Genomic DNA, 23,807 nt, shown 5'->3' with positions numbered 1-23,807 from the left:
CCTTTAATAATTGCTGTATTAGTATTATGTCTTGACTAAAGTTACAATTATTGGATGATACAGTATAGGTGTAAATCATTTTAGGCTTCATTTTCAACTGAGTCCACTTAAATTACCAAATTTCGGTTGAATATATTATCCATCACCATTTTTTGCTTCTGTTGTTTTATGAGTTGTTGGAAGATATTTTTAAATGACCAGATGGGAAATAGAAAATGTGTTCAGCAAAAAAATAGTAGATTAGCATTGCAGGGTATATAATTTAGTGTAATAGAGTGGCCTACCAAATAAGTGTTTACCATCTGATTGATAGATTAGGGAAGTAACTATATCCTGTCATAAACAATAGTAAGACAAAAAGTTATTTCAAAATGTAATCAAAGAATTAATTAATTTTGCAGAGAGAATTCAAAATTTTATTTTTCAATGCTTGAAATATATATATTTTATTCTTCTTTTGCATGCCTACATTGAGTATGATAGAATAGGATAGCATAGAGGGCAACCTATAAAATATAAAGTCTTAAGATTTCATGATTTCAAAGATACAGTATGGCAAGTTATGTACTTTAACTCAGATAATGAACTACAGTACCATAAATTAAGGTTAGACTGTTCTATTTAGTGTATTAGTAATTATGGCTAATCACACTGTCAGCTGTTAAATTAACCAGTAGTTCACCTTTATTAATCATCATGTCCTAGAGAGAATAGATTTATGGTTATCTACATGTACTAGAATTTTGTAATCCTTTGAAAAAATTAGTTAAATTTTATTTATGTAATAGTATGGCCTTTTTTCTATCTGATTATCATGAACTTCAAGCAATGTTAGGGTAAGTATAGAAAAAGAATGCAATTTCTATTTTAGAATGGAGGTTATGATAGTTACTAAAGATACGCTTATATAATAATAAAGATAACGTGAGGAATGAGTGGCCTATTTTAAATAATGACACTTCATTTGAATGATTATGTTGGTACTGGTGAAGACCTGAAAAATGCTTAATAAACATCAAAGAGGCTTTTACAGTATAGTATAAATTATATTTACCCCAAATAGTGAAGCTAATGCTTTATATATGAAGTGAACTTGTTAGCAGTACAGTTTCAAAACTAAATTCCTAGTTCATCCTCAGAAAAGATTTGGGATTGAAATTTATAAGCTCTGTTGTGGAAATCAACAGTTACATTATGCACACTTATAGTCATTTTAAAGTTAATTTTGAAAATAGAGCCCTTTTCATGTTTATACAAGTTCCAGCGGATGTTACACATGCTAATAATTTCTTCTGAATCTTGACTTTTTCATGAAGAATTTCTTCTACTTAGGAAGTGATTTGTTTCCCCTCTTCATGGGATGACAGGCTTTAAGCTGATGGTGATAAGTTGCAGCATTGGCCATTGCAGCAGAACTTCAGAGAAGCATTACGATGATGCAGATCAACAAGAGACATATCAAAATGAGACAGAAGTTGATAAATAGGTTCTGGAGATTTTGACGTGCTTGTTGAGGCATTTCAATGGTTGAAGCTCTTCTTATAGCAGAGCGAGTGAGGTATTGGACTTTCTCCATGACTCAGGAAGGCAAGGAAGTCTGAAGTTTTAAAGGATCAAGAGAAAGGTAAAAAGCAGACAGCCAAAATGTGAGATCACTCTGAGGTAACCTGGAATGTAAAAAGAGTAAATGGATTAGAATTGTATATGCATCCTAGTTTCTGAGCAGGTAAAATGCAACTTTGTATTAAGTCATCTTCCTCAACATGATTTGTATTTATGACATCTAATGTCTCTGTAGTCTGTATATGTGTGTGCACACACAGAGGTGTTTTCTTGTCTGTCTTGAGTGTCTGTTGTTTTTGGTGAGAGTCACCACGATGTCTTACTTGTCTTGTGTTTGGAATATAGTAACTTCAGTCTTTGCCTAGTTTGGTTTAGGATGCACCTTGTTTTGTGCTCTTGACTTGGGCAAAAATTCTTACATATAGTTTCATTAATACTATTTCTCTGTGAGCATAATTGTTGGGACATTAGTGTATTAATAGTTGTAGAGCAAATCTCATAAGAAATGCATGCAATAAATTATTCTTCAGATGTTAATTTTAGTCCAAAGTAAAATAGTTAAATGAGAAGTGGTTCACCAGTACTATAGATTTAAATGTTTGTCATCCCTTTTTATGATTTTATAGCTTTGTAGATATGCTATTTTCAGTAACATTTTAACAAGATTTTATATTAAGTACTGAAGTCTGTCAGGCTCAGAAGTCATAGTAATAACATCATCATCTCACTATCTACCACAGACAGTAAGTATTTACGAATGACCTATATTTACAGATAGTGGATTCCATTTGCTTTCAGAACTCCCACAAGCTAGTCTACCTAATTAATTCATTAGTTGCTGCCTAATTATTTTTGCTAATTAAGAAAACAAAATAAAACTTAAAGCAATACATCATTATAGAAAAATTAGATATAGATTAAAAATTAGCTGTATATTAAATGTCCAGAAATAATAGCTACTAAGATTTGGGGATATTTTGTTGTCAATCTGGATACTTCTATATGAATTTTGAAATGAGAAAAATTAGATATGGGATAAAAAAATAATCATAATTAACTGCCTAGAGATCATGGCTGTTAACATATGTTGAACTATTATTGTTAGGATATTACTGCCCACTCCAGTTGCTAGATTTAATTTTCTCCCATCTCTGTACATTCCATGAAAACCCAACTCAGCCTGTCAGCTCCATTCTGACAGTCTCATGCTGAAAAGAGCAGAGGGAGAACTGAACGAGTGGGAAAGGGAAGAGAGGGATCAGGCAGGACCATGAGAACTTGGCATTCATTTTTACAAGGAAACCATATATATGGTAGTTAGATTTCAGTACTTCAGCTTGGCTGTATTATGATTGAAATGATAAATTGACTCACTTTTATTTGTCTGGAGACTCTGGCCTCCTTCATAGTGTTGGTCTGTAGTGAGGAGATCCCAGTAACCAACATATCACAAACTTTATTCTCTTAAAGAGTTGGTAATGACCTGTGTTTCTCTAGTGAATATGCATATATATATATATATATATATATATATATATATATATATAATATCAGCATGTATTCTTTTTTTTCCTTTTAAATCCTTACCTGAGAATATTTCTCCATTTATTTTCAGACAGAATGGGAGGAGGATAGAGAGAAACATTGATGTGAGAGAGACACATTGATTGGTTGCTGCTGCATAGCCCTGATCAGGGCTGGGGACTGAACCCCAACTGAGGTACGTGCCCTTGACTGGAATCAAACTTGAAACTCTTTGGTCTGCGGGCAGACGCTCTAACTGTTCAGCCAAACTGGCCAGGGCTCAGCATGTATTCTTAATTTTCCAATACCGGTGGTTGTTATTTAATTTTTAAAATAAAATCCTCACCCAAGGATATTTTCCTACTGATTTTTTAGACAGAGTGGAAGGAAGGGAGGGAGGGGAGAGGGATGTGAGAGAGACACATCAATTGGTTGCCTCCTGCATGACCCTGACCAGGGGCTGGGATCAAACCTGCAACTCAGGTAGGTGCCCTTGACTGGGAATTGAACCTGTGACCCTTTGGTCTGTGGGCTGATGCTCTAACTGCTGAGCCAAACCTGCAAGGGCTGTTACTTAGTTTACCTATAACACTTTCTACTTAGAAAATGGCAGCTTAAACTTGGTATATATTTAGTTTAATTATTTTTGTTTGGATTCCTCAGATAAAATACTATAGAAATACATGAATTTTCTTTTGTTCTTTAAGAAAATACATTTTGTCCCTGGCCGGTTTGCTCAGCGGTTAGAGTGTCGGCCTGCGGTCCGGAGAGACCCAGGTTCAGTTCCCGCTAAGGGCATGTACCTCGGTTGCAGTTTGTCCCTGGCCCTGGTTGGGTCATGCAGGTGGCAACCACTCGATGTGTCCCTTTTTTTTTTTTTTTTTTTTTAATCCTCACCCGAGGACATTTTTCCATTTTTTGCCCAGGTAGAGTGGGAGGGAGAGAGAGAGGAACAGAGAGAGAGAGAGAGAAAGAAACATCGACGTGAAAGGAACACATCGAGTGGCTGCCACCTGCACGACCGACCAGGGCCGGGGACAAACTGCAACCGAGGTACATGCCCTTAGCGGGAACCGAACCCGGGTCTCTCTGGACCGCAGGCCGACGCTCTAACCGCTGAGCCAAACTGGCCAGGGCCGATGTGTCCCTTTCACGTCAATGTTTCTCGCTCTCTCTCTTCCTCACTCTCCCTCCCACTCTATCTGAACAAAAAATGGAAAAAAATGTCCTTGGGTGAGGAAAAAAAAAAGGAAATGTATTCTCAAAAAAAGAAAATACATTTTACCTTGGCCAGTGTGGTTCAGTGGATAGAGCGTCAGCCTACTCACTGAAGGGTCTCAAGTTGGATTCCTGGTCAAAGGCATGCACCTGGATTGCAGGTTCCATCTCTGGTCCTGGTTGGGGTTTGTGTGGGAGGCGACCAATCCATGTGTCTCTCTCATGCTGATGTTTCTCTCTCCCTCCCTTGTTTCCACTCTCTTTAAAAATCAGTAGAAAAATATTCTTGGGTGAGATTAATAAAACAAAACAAAAAAGAAAAGAAAAAAAAAAAGTACATTCTAAAATTGTTTCTGCCCATAGTAGATATAGTGAATTTGTACTATTCTGTAATTGTGGGGAAGATTTTATTGCTTTATATATTTGACTAGTTGCTTTATGTAAAGATATATAATAGTACAGTTAAGAAAGTAATAAGAATTAGCATTGGCAATTCCTATTTGAACTTGCATTTTGGGGCAGTTTTAGGACTTAAATTGTTTAAAAGGTCTGAATTTAAAAAGTAATTTTGAGGCAAAATATGGAAGAGGAGGAAGCTAGCCAGTTGTCCATCTTGAAGCATTGTATATATAAGAGTCATTCCCTATTCTGACACTGATGAGTAGTGTGTCAGTCACATGACACATGTCACCTTTCCATAAATACTTCATCTCTTTTGTGAGTCAGTCTTGTGCACAAATGTTCTGGCTCTGACTGGAATGTTTCCTCACCCCCACTATTGAGTCTTTGCCAGGCAAATTTTCAGTTGATCCTTAAGGCCCAGTTTAAATATCACTTCCTAATAAAACCTTTCATTACTCTTCAAGGTATAAATGATTATCAGCTCTGCTGGTTTTCAGTAGAGTGTTAATGTTACCTATATCAGGATAGCTATCAGTCTGTGTTATAATTTTGATTTACATGTTTGTGTCTCCAACTAGACTTCTAGTTCATGAGTGAAAGGAACCATATGTTTATTTTGTAATTCTGATACTTGGTGCATAATTGGTACTATTTGAATAAATCAATGAAGTTGATTGAATAAGCGATTTTTATTATATACTTTACTATTATTAGAACATTTATAATGATCAAAGATAGTGCTGTGATTAACAGATTAACCAATTAGAGTAACAGAATTTGATAGTTGAACATACAATCCCCAAACACTTCTCAAGTCTCTTCCTATTACAGATGAGGAAAATAAGGCTTAGAGTATTTACATTAGAGGATTACAATTTAAATAATTTGTTGTCAACGATTAACAACATTAACCTGAAGTAGGCTATGCACAAATAAAATGTGATGTTTGGAAATGTGCCCTAAAGAGATGAGCCTCTCTACTGATGAGAAAGTATAATGAATATACTTTAAAGACAATCTCATAATATTTCAAAAGCCAGCCCTGGCTGGTTTGGCTCAGCGGTTAGAGCGTCCGCCTGCGGTCCGGTCCGGAGAGACCCGGGTTCGGTTCCCGCTAAGGGCATGTACCTCGGTTGCAGTTTGTCCCCGGCCCTGGTTGGTCGGGCGGGTGGCAGCCACTCGATGTGTCCCTTTCACATCGATGTTTCCCTCTCTCTCTCTTCCTCTCTCTCCCTCCCACTCTATCTGTACAAAAAAAAAATGGAAAAAATGTCCTCGGATGAGGATTAAAAAATATATATATATATATATTTCAAAAGCCAGCTATTATTGAAAAAGGATAGTTTGTTTTTGGAAGCAAATTAAGTATAAAGGAGATAACCAAAGATTATGGTTTGTTTCTTGTCAAACTTAGAAATGTTATAATTCTAAAGTGATTTGTAGTCACTTCATAATCTTATGCTGAAACCCAAAACAAAATTTGCTTTAAGTGCTGAAGTGTTTGCTGTATGTATTCAATTTTTTGGGCCCAATTTATTTTACAGTGGTAAAATCTGAAATATGTTGAGTCCTAGTCTGCTGAACTTCCAAAATCTGTATGATGATAATAAGCCAAAATTCATTCATACAAAATGAGGCTTCCTATTATGTGTTGAGAATTGAAAAGCTGTGTGTGAGAATAGCACAGTCTTGTTTTTGGAGTTCTCTGTGACCTTTACTACATCATTATGACATGGTTGTCAGGTGTTCATTCTTTCTCTGCAGTCAACCATTCTGAGTTTAGAACTGCAGACACCCAACCCCTTTCTTAGAGCCAAGCTGTTAATAGAGTGATATTTGGTGGAGAGCCTAGAAAAATAGTTACACTTTATTTTCATTTATCTAAATTTTTTGTAAGTCTTCACCTGAGGATATTTTTACATTTATCTTCAGACAGAGTTGGGGGGGGTGGAGAGAGAGAGAGAGAGAAATATCTATGTGAGAGAGACACATCGATTGGTTGCCACCCGCACGACCCCAACCAGGGTGGAGGATGAACCGCAACTGAAGTACGTGCCCTTGCCTGGAATTGAACCCAGGACTCCCTGGTCTGCAGGCCGACACTCTAACCGCTGAGCCAAACTGGCCAGGGCTCATTTAATCTAATTTTTAAGAGCGCTCTTTTAGGATAATCTGAAATAGATTTTGTTGGGATATTCTGAGTTTGCATCTGGCTTAAACAGCCATGGAGACTGAAATTAGCCCTTACCCTGCTTCCCCTTTTACAGAATGACAGTATGTGTAAATTAGGTGTTTGGGACAGGAGGGGTGAGGACATTTTAAAAATTAATTAATCCCTGAAGTCCTAGAATTAGAATATTGAAAATATGAAAGCTGCTTTGATAAGAGTTTGATTGTAGAATGCCAGATCCCTGACTCTTGAGTTACATATAAGAAGCACAGAAGTGCCCACAGAGTTACCTTACTGTAATTTTTGGAGGGATAAGAGGAATAACTAACTCTTTACTATTCTTTGGAGGATTTATAAAACCTTTTCCTCTTTTGTTCAAAAAGCTAAACTTGGGACGTAAAAGCAGTAAAGTTCAATAGTATTCTGTTTTTTGAAGTGGAAGAAGAGCAACAAACCACAGGCAGCTCTAATCCTTCAACAGATGTGTGCCACGGTAGGCAACATTCGGGTGACAGGTACTACATCAGCTTCTGCAGGAGTCCTCACTCTGTCTGCGCTGAGTCATTTTCTAATGTAAACCAGATGCATTCTTGTGCTAAAGGCACCTCAGTACACCTTTGAAAACTTGTGGTGGTCTGGTAGGCAGTTGATGTTGTAACAGTGTTGTGTGTGCTGAGCACTCACCCTCACCTATAATTTAAGTACTTTTAGTCCTTTGCAGAACTTTCTGAACTTCCATTTTGGGGGACATTTCCTCTGCTGAATTATAAATATCTAAGACTTTTAAATCTTTATTTGTGGAATTCAGACTTATGCTTCCCTTTTATTTTTATCTACTTACGTATTCTTTTAGTAAATGTGGGCATATTTTGCTAGTAAATTCAAGTAATAAACATTCAAGATTACAGTCTGATATCCTTTTTAGTATTTTTTTCCCATTTAACTGGTTCACAAGGTAGAATTCTCTGTGGATTTGAGTTTATAGGACTTGTCTCAGTTAGGATTATTTGGGGATTTTATTTTTTCCTATTTGCTGTCATTTTTTTTTGCAGATAATCCAGAAGTGATTGCGAATGCATCTATTTTTGATTTGTTGAATTAAATCAGGATAGTTCATCATTAGATTTATCATCATTCTGTTAGCATCCAAAAGTTACTTTGAAAGAATTATTTTTCTTTTGAGATTGTCTAATGGAAGTTCTAACTCAAGTTATGTGTGACAGCAGTTTGAAAGAATCAAGCTGCTTCTGCCTGGTTATGAAAATAATTTTGTAAGCATAAAAATCAGTATATTCTCAACCTTTAAAATGACCCCATAATGAAATGTTTCCATTGTTTTAAAGCTGTGTCTTCAGGAAACTTGAGTGTAGGGAGATTGTCTCTTTGAAATTGGCACATTGCTCTTGCTGTTTTGTCTGTAGGCTTGTTTTCATTATGTTTATTTTGTTAAAATTAATTTATTTGCAATGAAAATGAATTCCAGTTAAATATACCCTCACTATTGTGAGTGAATATATATATGTATATATTTATATGTATATGTAAATATACATTTATTTATATATATAAAAACTTTTTTTTTTTTTGGAAGACCTGAAGGTGGAGTACATTTTAAAAGCACTAGAGGTCCTCAGTTGACTACAAGTATGCTGGGGTGGAAATGTACACTCAGGTCTCATTTTCATGTGTTTATTTGGTAATAAATGCATCAGAATTATGTAAGGTAAGATCACTGATGTATGATTTCTAGGAATGTTCAAAGAAACTACGTATTATCTGATTTAGGTCACTGTAATTTAGAGGAATTATTTCTTGGGTTTCTAAACTTTAGGTTTACTCTTTTGCTGGATGGGTGGTCAGCACTGTGTTAATTCACAGCTTAGATGAAGGTTAGTGATTTCCAAAGCATAAGTAACAAAACAAGATTCCTCTTTTCAAGCACTGAAAAATATATGGGATTGAATATTTTAAATAGTAGAAGATAAGGAGGTTAGAAATGAATTTGGGGAAAGCTAAAGATTTAATACAGAACTGGAATAAAGTATGAAAGTATGATTTTGTGAAAATTTTTGAGACATTAACCTGGATTTTAGGTTATCAAGGCTAAACAAATTAAAGGCATGAATATTTTAGCCATGAAACAAATTAAATAAAAGGAAATTTAAATTTGATTATTGTTTTTTAAAGTCTGTGTAACGATTTTGAGCTTTGCCATCCATATAATATTACTTAATAACTAGGGTAATCTATAACTTTCTTATATTCTTGGCTTTGAAAATGATCAGGATAATATCATATAGTCTGTTAAGGATATAATGCCTTATGCATAAATTAACTTTAAATGAAATTGAGTGGTTTTAAAATTAAAATACAAGTTTGTGTCCTCTAACTTAGCTTTTTTAGAGTACCATTAACAGTATTTGAGGATTTTTAATTTAGTTTGCTTTTCCAATGTCATGATTTATTTTAAGCCATGTTGCCCTGTGGATAGGATGTGCATGTGGTTTTCAGTCAGGAAATCTTGGCTTTTGCCAAGGCTCCACCATTTCCTAGCTCATGACCTTGGGCAGTCACCTTTTCACATCTGTTTCCCAAATTATAAAATAGAGATGCAATGTCAAACATGTAGAGACCTAAGAGGATCAAATGAAATATTTGTATACACCAGTGCACTTATAAAATTGTTCAAGAATAGGTAGTTTTAATTGAATCTTTATTTCTAGGATTGGTAATAAATATAGTCTTACTTAGAGAAGTAATCTAATCTTTGTATTTAATGTTTACTTAAAATTTTAATGATATTATTAATATAATTTATTATTAATATAATTTAATTATTACATAATTAATATATTACATAAAACATTTAATTAAAATGTTATTCTTTCTTTGAACTGTTTTATCTATACAAATACTCTTTCTCTAATTAGTGAGATTAAGAAACAGTATGTACAAATATGTACAAATGCAGTTTTTTCTGGAAAATGTTTTTCCTTAATGTTCACTTAAATACTATTAAATTCAGTTTTGAAATTTGAGTTTTAGGAGATGCCAGTGATGTGACTAACTTCTCTTAATAAAGCAGAGTACTCTAGCTCTTTCAAGTGTTTTTCGTAACTGAACCATCTTTCACATTTCCTCCATTTTATTCCATCTGACACTTTTTTAACAATTAATTTTAAACCACATCGCTTTATAAGCAAAGACAATATTTAAATTTTACCTATGGTAGAGATGAACTAGTTGGGATATAATGTCTGACACTAGGACGTAATATTTGAAACTTGAACAGTGTCACTGTTAATGTGTGGACACATTGTCTCAGGATAACTTTAATAACTGAATTTATGCTCTTTCTAGAAATTGTCAGTTTTTTGGAGCAATATGTGATGTGGTGACATTCTGATACTATGAAGACTCAAAAACATCTAGTTTAAATGTGAGAGTGTTCTTTGGTATTTAAGTAAAAATGAATAAATATGCATATAAAAAACCTGCAGTGAGTTACTTCTGTGTAATATCAAAGGAAAAACATTTCATGAATATAAAGATATTCAGAAGCAGTTAGGGAGCCTAGGTAGCAGGCAAATGTTAGAAATGCTTTGAAAGCTGCTGATGGACATACGAAGTTCTTGTCTGTATACAGCGGTAGAGTTAACATTTATAGGAACTTAGAATTCTAGAGTAATTTTTATTTTGACATATATGTAAAAATAAAAATAATGACATGAAATTGAAGTGTTACTCTTTATGCTATGACTGAGATTTAAGAATGAAGACACATTTCATATATTAAGGATTACCACATCAAGAGTAGAGTAGAATTCAAACAGAAGTTATAAAACTTATTGTGGCATCTTTATTTCTGAGCATTTCTTTCATTTTTTCCCATTTTCCTTTATCCCCTAAATTCAGGAGAGGAGACTGAGGAACACTGGGGAATAGTAACTTGATAAAGATATATTCATTAATAGGCAGAGTAAACACTCATCATATTCACGCAAATGAGATATTTACGCATGTTTTGCTGCCAAAATAATGTCTGCTTTTAAAGTGCCTCATTACTACTCTGTAACTTTAGAAAGAATTTTGCTTGTATTTTTAACAAGTATTTAAAAATTTCCAAACTTGTTATTGATGATGTAATACTGAATTTAATATAAGTAACTCAATTTATTAAAACCTTGGATTTTTTTTAGCAATAAGTTGACTGGGCTTTATAGAGAGGAAAAATGTCTTCAAAAGCATTTTAAAATAGTTTATTATATATATTTTAACCCCAGGTTATTAATATTCCCTGTAGGGAATCATAATGATAATATTGGAATAATCATGCCAATAATGTGCATGTTGTACAATCATACGACTGTTCGTAGTATTCCAGATGTAAGTAGACAGTTCACTCCTATCCTGTTTCTCAGCAGAGTAACAAATAACAAAATGAAACCATTGTCTTTGCATGGAGAAATCAAATTACCACTTCCACCAAATACAGTAGCATAATTAAATGATATTTTAATTGGCAGAAATTTACTTTTGAAAAGCAAAACTAAAGTGAAAGTTAAATTAAAATAACAAACCAATAACCAGGATCAAAGATGAATGTAACCCTTATCATTTCAAAGTTAAGTCTTATTCTGTCACTGAACGGATAAGCATTTATTTAGAAATCAAGCTTTTTGTCATATCAGACATTTTATTGTCTAACTTTGAACTGAAATTTACAATATATGATTAATTCTTTTTTAAAAGTTCAGTAAGTTTGATTTATAGGAAGTAAGAATTACCAAAATCAATGTAATTTCTTACCTTGATTGTTGTGATGATCCCAGTTTATTGAATATTGTGAGGAGTATGAAGTCTTATCAGCGTTTAGCTGGAAAGTTTTCTCTGTTACTAGATTTATGGGAACAATTGAAGTAGGTGGAGGAGAAAAAGTGTTTTAGGGAGGTCTTATGATGTCACACAGGAATTCTGAAGTTTTGATTGGTTAGCCATAGTTTTATCACACCCAAACTTTTAGAAAGTCAATCATCTTACTTTAGGTGTAGAAAGGTCATTAACACTTAGTGTTTCATTTTTCTGTTTTTAATTTTTAAAAGTATGTAATAGATAAATGAAAAAAAATAAGTTTTGGGTGGTAGAAAGCTGTGTTTAAAGACTCATACATCTTTGGGCTTAGAAATGATTGTATACTGATAGTGATAATGTTGAAGAACTAAAATAGTTATAGGAATTTTAATAGATTGAAAATAATAATACTGGCTTAAGCCAAACAACTTTTATTGAATGGCTTTTGCTACTGTTGCTTTAATTCTGCAACTTCATAGTGTTAACTTCTAGCAAGACAAAAATTAAACATTTTCACAGAAAACAAATTTTATACCTTTTCCTATTTTATTTTAGATTCTTTCCTCATACTTATGTGTGTGAGAAAGCCAGGCTAATAACTAATTTTGGTTTTAAAACATTAGCTTTTTCTTATTGTTAAAGTAAGAACTAATAAATATATTTAATGCATTTGTATTTTCTTCAATTACAGTATACTTATAAACAGTAATTCTCATATTTAACTGATACATATCAGCCCAAGAAAGTTGTATTTTACAATTTAAGTATTTAGGATTTTATAATAACTGCATTAAATAATCATAAGATATTACTAAAATTTCAATAAGTTGACACAGAATCAAGGGTAACATTCTAGGATAAGAGAAATAGTCACAAATTCCTAGGTAATGATACTTTATTGGCAATAGGTGTGCATGTGTTGGAAATTTTTGTGTAGTATTTCTGAAAGGAAGTACCTCATTTACTGCAGCAATTTCCTGAAAATTACTGTATAAATGGAATTTTAGTAAATGGAATAACATTTGGAACTTCCTAGAACAGTTTATATTAAGGTAGACGTGGGAAAATCATTCTTTTGAAAAGCCAGGCATCATTCCTATTTTATTCTAATTCTTGTTTATAGATTTACTTAAATCACCATACCTGCAAAGTCTAATTTTTTAAATCTCTTCTGTAATTCTGAGAGGGCTGTTTGTTAATATTTAATTTTTTTAATGCTTATAGCAGAGTGAACTCAGCCTACTTTCTTATGGGTTTCTTATGTGTTGCAGCAGCTGCTGTGTGTCCTTAAATGGAGATGATTTTGGTTTCTTCCAAAGAAAGATAAAATCATTCTCTGGAGCAAACCTCTCATTATTTAAAGAATCAACTAAACCTAACAGAAAAATAATATTTCTGCAAAGATCCTCTGAATATTGCTGTGGGAAAATTTACAACTTAAAAGTAAAACCCAATATGAAAAATATTGTGTAAATGATGTTTGACATTTGCTTAGTGCTCTCCAAGCATTTTTGTCTTTCAGTCCTTTCCTAAGAAGCATCTCTTATTATCATCAATTGTCATTGATGACTAAAGTACAAAACCTAGGCTTGAAATCCAAGCATAGAGTGGCTTACAGTTATTTGTCAAAGACGATGACACATCTGCTGAGAGACTGAGGATTCAAATCTGGATATTGAGTTATAATTCACTGACAGATTGGCATGTTTGGGGGGATCATAATTTGAATATTGATTTTGTAGAGTAGCATGCATCAATGAAGAAATTTTGATGATGTTAGATGAATTATTGAAAACTTTTATTTTTAGAAAGTCAGCTTTGTCTGTCAGATATACATTCATTTGAAAATTAAGCATAGGGGATAGATTATTGTAGTATAAGCACCTCTAGTTCTAAGAAAGAATTAGTAAAAGTAGTAATACGTATTTGGATAAACGAAGAAACTGCCATAGACTGAATAAAATATGCCATAGATATCTCACATATTGCTGTATTTTCTTTAAAAGCATACATAGGTGTGCACATACATGCACACATGCACCTAAGAAGGATGCTAATTGTGTGTGTCAGAGTTGGTAAATGAAGACAGAAATTTACTTTTCAGATTTGTACAAGAGTGGAAAGGTTCTGTTTTTACCTCTTTCCTTTTGGTTAGCAGCTGCTCCTTATTATTATTAGTCCAAATGGAGCTCTAGGACGTGTTATATTTTAGTTTTAGCCTGATTCAGCCTAAACAGAAAGTTGTTTTAATAAGTAAGAGCATTGATGAGTTACAGTATAATCAGTAGAGTGTTCCTCAAAAATTCCACAGTTGGGGGTGGGAAGTTGTTTAGAGGTGCTTTGTCAGAATATTCGTTTGAATCCATTTGTGGTCACATGACCATATGCAACTTCCCAAGCTGCCTTGTCTGTGGAATGGGTTTGTCATGAGGGTTCAGTGAGATGAAATATGTGTAATGACTATTAGAGATTTTGCAACACAGTGTACATTTATTGTTAGTACTTACTTTCTTTTTTTCTTTAGAAGATTCTTAACTTGCAGTCCATGGGTAGAGTTCAGTGGTCTTCAATCTTGGGTAGGAAATATTACATCTTTATTTTTACTGAACTCTACATGAGATTTAGGACTTCTTCACTTTTGACTATAGACTACAAACTGCAGAAATGTTAACAGTACATTTGACACCACTATAGGAATCTCAGATAATTTCATAGTTTGAAATGCTGTTTATATTCATCACTACAGTACTTTGAAATTACCATGTTTAGACCTACCTGTAATTATTGTGATTTAATGTATTAAAGAAGCACAAATATTACATCACAAACTTGCTTTTTAAAAATAATTATTTTAGTTTAATTCATTTTCTTTCTAGTCCTATGCATCTTTTTTTTTTTTTTTTTTTTTTTGCTGGGTACAGTGAACTTTATTGATGGTGCATGACAAGGTAGGGCTCCCTGAGCCCCTCCTCTTCTTCAGGAGGCATCTGATTTTTTTAGAATAGTTCTAAATTTACAGAATTGTAAATTTTTTTTTGCAAATATAGTACAGAGGGTTTCTGTGCACCCCACACACCATCTCCCCTATTGTTAACATCCTACATTAGTATGGTACATTTGTCACAAGAGTGACACCAAGATAGGTTATTTTAACGAATACCCATACTTTATTCAGATATGTTTTCCGTAGTGTCCGTTTTCTTACCCAGGATCCTATCCAAGATCCAGATTACATTTAATAGTCACATCTTCTTTGGCCCTGTTGGTTCCAATAGTTTCTCAGACTTCCCTTTTTTGATGACTCCAACCGTTTTGTAGAGTGCTAGTCAGATATTTTGTAGAATGTTCTCTAGTTGGGATTTGTCTGATGTTTTTCTCATGATTAGACTGGTTAATGTGTTTTTGAGAGGAAGGCCAGAAGGGTGAAGTGCCATTTTCATCACATGTCAAGTGCACATGCTATGTACTGTTGTTACATTGTTGTTACCACTGTTGCTGTTAACCCTGATCACCTGGCTGAAGTGTGATGTCTGTCAGGTTTCTCCCCGTCCTTACCATACTCTCCAGAAGAAAGTCATCATGCACAGCCCACACTTACGCTTCACTACCCTTAGAGTAGAATGTCTATAACAATTATTTGGAATCCTGTGTATTTTGTGTGTATAAAAACCCTTGAGAATGGTCAGTAGACCTTGGCAATCTGCCAGAAAAGTCCATGGCACAAAATGTTAAGAATTCCTGTGTTAGAGGATGTCTCTGTAGCTCTATGGTGCTGCCCTTTTTTGAAAGAAGAGGACTGAGTTCTTAAACAGGCTAAAATCCAGACCTTGTAGTTGGCTTTTTTAGGTCCTGTCTTTTTAGCTTTATCTCTTATCACATTCCTTTGTGTTCTGCGCTCCGGCCCTATGCAGCTGCCAGCCACTCTCTGAACAGGCTGCTGTTCTATTTTAAGCCTCCCTACTTTTTGTAGGGATGTCCTTCTTACCAACCTTTCTGCCCATCAAAGTGCTGTTTCAGTTTCTCTCTGCTGTGCAGCCCTCCCTGCCTTCTGTCAAACAATTTGCATGTACCTCTATTATCGTACCTCTTTTTATTGCATTTATATGTGCCTAGACTAGACCACAAACTCCTTGAGAGCTGTTCCAGTAACTCATATTTATACCATTACTTATTCTGTATAGTACTGTTACCTAGTACCATACCTGGCTCATAGTAATTCTTAAATACTGATTGAGGGAATGATTCGATGAGTGAATAAAGGGAGAACCAGGAATGATTGCAAGGTTGGGTAGTGAATGAGTGATCCTGAAGAAGTAAGTGTTAGGAACAATTATAAAATCCTTCTCAATTTTAAACTTATTGTGGTAGAGGAGGAAGAAGATGGGAGATTAGGGATAAGAATAGAATAAGTGAGAAAATAACTTTTTTCTTGTCACTTAAAAATGTTTAAATAGCTCTGGCCGGTTTGGCTCAGCAGTTGGAACGTAGGCCTGCGGACCAGAGAGTCCTGGGTTCGGTTCCCGCTAGGGGCACGTACCAAAAAAAAAAAAATGTTTAAATATATTTGGAAGGTAAGAGTGAAGGGAGGTCAAAAAACAAAAACAAAGAATGAAGGGTGAAGGAAGGCCAAACCATAACCATAAGCATACATTCCCTAAATTTATTAATATTTTGGCCATTTTGATGTGATTATATATTAAAATATATATTATAACTTTTAATGAGTTTTTTGTTTTTTAGCATATAAGTGTGTCATAATTTGTTGAATTAGTCTCTTATTGGATATTAGGTGATTTATAATTTTTGCCATTATAAACCATATAACATAACACTGTGATGAACATTTGTATAAATAAATTTGATTTCCTCCCTTTGTTTTTTTTTTTTTTTTTCCATTTTTTGTTCAGGTAGAGTGGGAGGGAGAGAGAGGAACAGAGAGAGAGAGAGAAACATTGATGTGAAAGGGACACATCGAGTGGTTGCCACCCGCACGACCAACCAGGGCCGGGGACAAACTGCAACCGAGGTACGCGCCCTTAGCGGGAACCGAACCCGGGTCTCTCAGGACCGCAGGTCGACGCTCTAACCGCTGAGCCAAACCGGCCAGGGCCCCTTTGTTTTTTTTTGTCTGTTGACTCTGTAAACTTGCTGTAACTAAAAGTTAGTTTATTCAAAGATGATCAAGCTCTTAAATGAATTTGATTTGTATTTGAATTCCTATTTAATAATTTTGAAAGTTTTGGTAGTTAGGTGACAGCATTTCCTTTTATATCAATAAACTTCTTTGAGAAAATTATCTAAGAATAGGATTTTTTTTTTTTTGGTGAGGATTAGACTGAAATTTGTAAACATGCAGTGATGTGACTGAATCACCCTAGCAACTACAGGAGTCACACTTTTGGTTTGGATCAGGTGGACTTTTGAACTGTGCCCTTGCACAAAGGGTGGGGGAGATACCTTTACTTTAATTTATGTCTGAGCTTTTATATAAAGACTTTAATTATAACATTTAAGTCCTTGATTGCCTCAGGTGAGACCCAGATAATAGCCCTTGTCCTTCAGTTACACACTTAGCCCTCTGTACGTTTATAGAACACAAATGCATGTGATCCTTGATTTTTCAGTATAGATGCATTCTTGAGAAGGTTATGTAAAATGGATTTTGATAATGATTACCTTATCAAGGAAGAGATGTAAAGTGTTTTAGTGGCCATATTAATAAGCTTAACTTTTTAATGTGCAGACATTGTAACTATTTATCAGCAATTTAACGTACTGAGAGTTGTACATTGTTTTGATATATCTTAGTAAATCTGTACTTTATCTTTAACTCATCTCTGAATTAAAAGCTTGTAAAGCATAGCAAAAAGATGTGAACATATCATCTGCTGTTTTCATTTGCCCTTGAGTCGGTCAAAGGTGGGTGGTAAGTGGGTTCTAGGCCCAGCCCTAGCATTAGTATCCTGAGATGCTTTTGGCACAGTTGTTTATTAGGCTTCTCTGTTAATATATTCATTATTATAGGTTTATTGTTTAGTTGGGGCCATGGGTATCTGAAGAGTTTGTTTTTGACTCCAGCATTAATATATTGATTTTTTAAAAATCTAACTTGAAAAAAATAAAATATTTAAAAATTCAAGATTTGGATAGTTATGAATCTGTGTAATGAGTGTTAGAGAATCAGAAAGTGCCAGAGACTTCACACTTCCAAAATAGAACCCAGTATGGCCACCAATGACTATCTTTCAACTTTATCTCTAAAATGCTGAAAGCTAAAATTAAGTTAGTTATGTAGATTACTTAGATTTTGCTGGGTCTGAAAGAAATGAAGCTAGACCTTAAAAGCTGGAAAACATGATTTTTATTCAGATGTAAGTTTGTAGACTGCTCTTTGAATTATACTTTTTAAAGCAGATATATGTCTGTTATCATTGCTCTGAAAATGATAATAGAGATTTTAAGTTATGAAAATTTGGAAGACGACAGCCATTTGTAGATAGTTAATTTTAGATTGCTCATTATTTAGCAAAGATGGTCAGGTTCTGTGCTGAGTAGCCGAAATTATAAAAGAATGCGGCTTACCATGGTGCAGACTAAACTGGAAAAGGAGCCACTGTCATGATTACTGTCATAATACTCTCTTGACAGTACCTGCCTGTGCTGTTGGAAATATTTTTGGGTTTTTTTGAAGGCTGAGAAATATACTTGAGAGACTGTAATCGTCTTCTTTCTTTTAATTGTGTGCTATGGGCCAGGAGATAAACTAGGCTCCTGGCATTTGAAAAAATCTCAAACATTTCTGGTTCTTAAACATGTTAGAAAACTATGTGAAGGGATGTGAAGTTGAACAGCAATCAACTTCCTCCAACTTTATGTTCTAACATATAAACGGATATCTAAACTCTCAACAATTTTACCTGAGGAGATTTCCCATGGTTGACTCTTGAGGTATTTTTTAAGCACTATTTTTATGTTTCTTAAGCACTATATATTTTTTTGGTTCAATGACTTTTTTTTTTTTTTTTTTAATCTTTATTGTTGAATGTATTACAGATGTTCCTCATTTTTCCCCCATTGACCCCCTCCTCCCCACTCCCGCCCCCCTTCCACCTTTTCCCACACTATTGTCTGTGTCCATTGGCTATGCATATAAGTTCTTTGGTTTATTTCTTCCCACCCCCCAACCCCTTTCTCTTTGAGGTTTGTCAGTCTAGCAATAAATTTGTACTTCTTAATCCCTTCACCTTTTTCACCCATTCCCCCAAACCCCCTCCCATCTGGCAACCAACAAAATGTTCTCTGTATCTATGAGAATGTTTCTGTTCTGCCTGTTCATTTTGTTTGTAGATTCCATTGTTGATAGATATGTATTCATTGCCATTTTGTTTATTCATATATTTTATCTTTTTCTTCAAAAAGACCCTTCATCATTTCATATAATAACGGTTTGGTGGTGATGAACTCCTTTAACTTTTTCTTGTCTGGGAAACTCTTTATATGGCCATCGATTCTAAATGACTATTTTTAATGTGTAGAGAAAGAAAACATTTAATGGCTCATAGCAGCAATGTCCGAAGAGAATAAAAAAGTACGCTTTTTTGGTAGGCACTCAGGTAATCCCAGCTGACATATGGTGCTGTACCTCTCCCCCCGCAAGAGAACATCATGAATGGTTCATTTTATGTCTTTTCAGAAAATCCTTTCATACATTTTAAATAATGTAGGCAGTTGTTTGGTCCTGAAAGTATTATTATATCTTTTCCTTTTATCGCTTGATAGTAAAATTTGATAAAAGACTTGATAAATCATTTTTTTGTGATCTACATTTAAAAATAAATGAAATATGTTAGCACTTGTACTACAGCTCTGTTTTAGTAAAATCTGGTTCTATAGTCTGGTACATTTGTTATCTGTAACCTTGGGCAGAATCCCAATTAGGCTCACATTATAGTAAATATTTTATTTTTATAAATTTCTCTTCATTTCCATTTCATACAATATCCCTTTCATGAATTGTCAATTATATGCTTAATTTTTCCCCCAGTTTATTTGCCAATAGAAGCATCAGGTTTGTTAATTAATTAATAAATTAAATTTATTTAATTTTATGGTTAATATATTTCACCTGAAATTTTAAAAAGTGAATCATAACAACAAAGAGTTTGAAAAGTTTACAATCTGTTTTATAAATAAAATTGATGATTAACTTTAAATTTGAAGACTTAAGCTTCTTTTTTTCTTAATCTTGTAATTAATTTTGCTCCTCAGTCTTGGATATACCATTTTCCCCCTTCACTTTTGTATTGTGACTGTGATAAGATCATGTTTCATGCATGGATCATTCCTTTGTTGGCATTTAAAAACAAACATACGTGGTAATGCTAACACAGATTGGATATAAACCAAATTGATTTTTGAGAGGGAAAGTGTACCATCCTCTAAAAAAAGACTTAAATGAATAGTAATTAGTTGTTTGTTATGGTGGAAATCAGTAATACCTTTAGGGTTCTCTTTATTTTTATGCACATGTATTTTTAAGACATAAAAAAAATAGGTGTATATTCCTCTCATTAGTTTCTTTTTATCATTTGTTTCTGGGGTCTTTTACCATTGAAGATAGATAACATTATAGAGTTAGTAATAAAGACAAGATGAAGAAATAATGTCACCCTTAAAAACTCAGTTACTTCTATAATTTTTTAAAATTTATCTTTATTATTGAAAATATTACAGATGCCTCTCCTTTTTCCCCCATTGACACCCTCCTCCCCACTCCACCTCCTCTCACCTTCACTGCACTGTTGTCTGTGTCCATTGATTTATGCATATATGCATATAAGTTCTTTGGTAATCTCGCCCCCTCCTCTTTCTTCTGAGGTTTGTCAGTATTTCCCTACTTCCATATCTCTGGATATATTTGGTTCATCAGCTTATTTTGTTCATTAGATTCCACAAATAAGTGAGATCATGTGATATTTGTCTTTCTCTGATTGGCTTATTTCACTTAGCATAATACTCTCCAGGTCCCTCCATGTCGTCTCAAAGGATAAGATATCTTTTTTCTTAGAACTGCATAGTATTCCATTGTGAATTTGTACCACAGCTTTTTTTTATCCTCTCATCTATTGATGGACACGTGGGCTGTTTTCAGATCTTAGTTACTGTAAATAGCACTGCTGTGAACATAGGGGTGCACATATTCTTTCTGATTGGTGTTTCAGACTTAAGATATATTCCTAACCATGGGATCACTGGGTCAGGTGGCAGTTTCATTTTTAATATTTTGAGGAAACACCATATTGTTTTCCATAGTGGCTGCATCAATCTGTACTCCCACTGGCAGTGTATCAGAGTCCCCTTTTCTCCACATCCTTGCCAGCACTTGTTGTGATGATTGGTTGATGGCAGCCATTCTGGCAAGTGTAAGGTGATATTTCATAGTTGTTTTAATTTGCATCTCTCTGATGATGAGTGACGTTGAGCATTTTTTCATATGCCTCTTGGCCATTTGTGTGTCCTCTTTGGAAAAGTGTCTTTTCAGATCCGCTGCCCATTTTTAAATTGGACTGTTTGTCTTCCTTTTGTTGAGTTGAATTTCAAGTATCAAGATAGACTTGGGTTTTAAATAGGTCACTTTAAGGAGAAGGTTATGGATAGAATTTTTGATACTTTTTTTGGTTTTTATTTTGTTAGAGAAAATATGAAGTGATAACTTCATAAATAATTACATGGACTTAGTTAATTTATAGATTTTTATTAAGTATACCATTCTTTCAGTATTAATATAGTATATAAGATACAGATTTTATTTTAATGCAGAGTTCTTTTAAAAATCATATAATTCATGTGTTTCCTTCTCTTGGTAAATGAAAGCTCTTTAAATTCTATGTAATTTGTAGTTTATCTTTTTCATTGAGCTTTATGAATTCATTTTTGGGTGAGACATTATTATTATTTTACTGAAAAGCTCTTATAGAGTATATCTTTAGATAGACTATTCCAGGAAACAGAGGAAGATTTGCTGTGTTATTTGACATGTTGTGAGTGGTGAATGAGCTAAGGAACAAAGGCAAATGAAGGACAGATAACAAGCTTGAAGAATCCCAGAGGTTGTATTCCAGTTAAGTGTGGTAGCACTAGATTATCTAAATTTAACAATATGTCCAGGACGAGGCCAAGGAATTTTGAGCTATTTTCAGCTGCAAATAGTAACCTTATTTTAGAAGGATGTTTGACCATTGAATGATATATTTTGGCAGCTTTTCATATCATCTGGGTCTCATCTAAGTAGCATATATTTGGCGTTGTTGTAGATGCCCACTATGCCTATTCAGTTATGAGAATGGAAATGGCTATTGACAATAACAAGTGATTGTATATTTGTTATGGGTCTATAAATCTGGATGGTTCTGGTCTAGATGCAGAGAGTTTTGATTCTTTGGCTGGTAAACTTCTGTTTTCTTCTCTGAACCACTATTGCAACAATGTATTTCATGTATTTTTAGATAAAACGTCTAAATGAATTTTCTTTCATCCCTGAGTTTGGTATGAAAAATGTTTACTTGTAAAAAGTGTCTTAGTTCTACCTGTACAGATTTTAAAATGTTTGTTACTTTGATGACATCCTTTCTGTTCCATACTTTAAATTAGCTCACACAGTTACATGCCTTTGTAATTATCTTTTAGATTTCATGTTCATGTCAGTTGAAGTTACGTTATTATTCAAAGGCTATAAATATAAATTGTATATTCATAAGTTTAAGCTATCACATTTTCCTTGATTACTTATATTGGCTACAGTCAAGTAGAAACATGACTGACTACTTGAAATTCTAAGTAGAACAGCATATCAACAGTAATTTTCTATTTTATTGGTATGTGAATTTTGAAACATGTTTTTCCAGAAATATTCAAATATCTCTTCAGTGTCATATTCAGCTTCTATCAAAACAATACCCATGTTTTCTAGAATATTGTCAAAATGCATAATTTACTACCAATATATAACTGCTGTAAAATGGCATGCCTCTCCTGACCAGTTATAATTTTATTGAATATAAATTCCTAATTATTTTCTCACTACTCAGGATAAAAATGTATTACTAATGGGTCACAGAGGAGAGGATATTTGAATATAAACTACGTTTCTCTTTTTCACATTATAAAGTAAGATTGTCTTTTATCTTAAAGGAAGGCTCTTTGTTCTCCTAGAGTATTGACAAGTCTTAAAAACCTCTACCCTTCTGAGCTCTTAGCTGAGACCCCTGTAATAAAAGATGGTTAACAAGAGAAAAACAAACAAATGTATTAACACATGTATCTCATTTACACATGGAAGGTAACCCAGGGACAAAGGAGGGACTCAAAGACATGGCTTTAGAATTTTAGGAAACATGAATTGACCATTAGAATGGGAGAAAGGATAGTCTGTGAGAAAGTTTGCCTAGGTGTGGTGTCTGCTTCTAATCTCCTCTCCTGTGACAAGAATCTGTGGTTGATGAAACTCCTAGGGGAGGGCATTTCTGACAATTAAATTCCTTTTGGAGGGTCTTTAGGCAGATGACTTCAGAAAAGTCTCTCCCTGCATTTGCTGTTTGTTTGTTTGTTTGTTTTTTGTTTTCCCCAGTGCTTACAGCTCAAAATAATATGTCAAAGCAATGTATTTTGGAATGGCATGTCCTGAACTCCCACAGTCATATTATGGCATGCCACAATATGGCATGTACAGTATTTACTTCATCTGGTCTTTTATTTCAAGTATTTACATGTAAAGGATAGCACCAGAGTGATGAAGAAATGAAATTGTAGCCAGGGTAGTGCATTGTATCATATACAGTGTACCTTTGAGAATTTAAGTATTCTCCCCTAGGAGGCAAGGTCTTCATTTCCCCTCAGTACTATCTATCTATCTATCTATCTATCTATCTATCTATCTATCTATCTATCTATCTATCTGTCTATCTGTCTATCTATCTATCTATCTATCTATGTATCTATCACTCATTTTTATTGTTGAATGCATTACAGTTGTCCTCCCTTCCTCCCCCACCCCTGACCTTCTCCTTCCCAATCCCACCCC

General features: G+C 34.1%; 2 protein-coding genes across 3 annotated transcripts in view; one reads left to right on the top strand and one right to left on the bottom strand.

The window, feature by feature from the left end:
• Positions 1-23,807, top strand: part of CEP85L (centrosomal protein 85 like) — a 110,498-nt gene that overhangs the window by 49,765 nt on the left and 36,926 nt on the right. The window lies entirely within an intron of this gene.
• Positions 1,139-1,645, bottom strand: PLN (phospholamban). Its single transcript, XM_036248603.1, has one exon. The coding sequence runs from the start codon at positions 1,574-1,576 to the stop codon at positions 1,418-1,420; it is 159 nt and encodes a 52-aa protein (XP_036104496.1). The 5' UTR covers positions 1,577-1,645; the 3' UTR covers positions 1,139-1,417.

The sequence above is a fragment of the Molossus molossus genome, unplaced genomic scaffold, assembly GCF_014108415.1.
Source record: "Molossus molossus isolate mMolMol1 unplaced genomic scaffold, mMolMol1.p scaffold_m16_p_8, whole genome shotgun sequence".
NCBI classification, from domain to species: domain Eukaryota; kingdom Metazoa; phylum Chordata; class Mammalia; order Chiroptera; family Molossidae; genus Molossus; species Molossus molossus.
Note: the sequence above shows the minus strand (reverse complement) of the source record. Positions and strands in the feature narration are given on the sequence as shown.

Bases quoted from the DNA above. Each gene is read 5' to 3' on its own strand.
- PLN (XM_036248603.1), bottom strand. From the start codon at position 1,576: ATGGAGAAAGTCCAATACCTCACTCGCTCTGCTATAAGAAGAGCTTCA.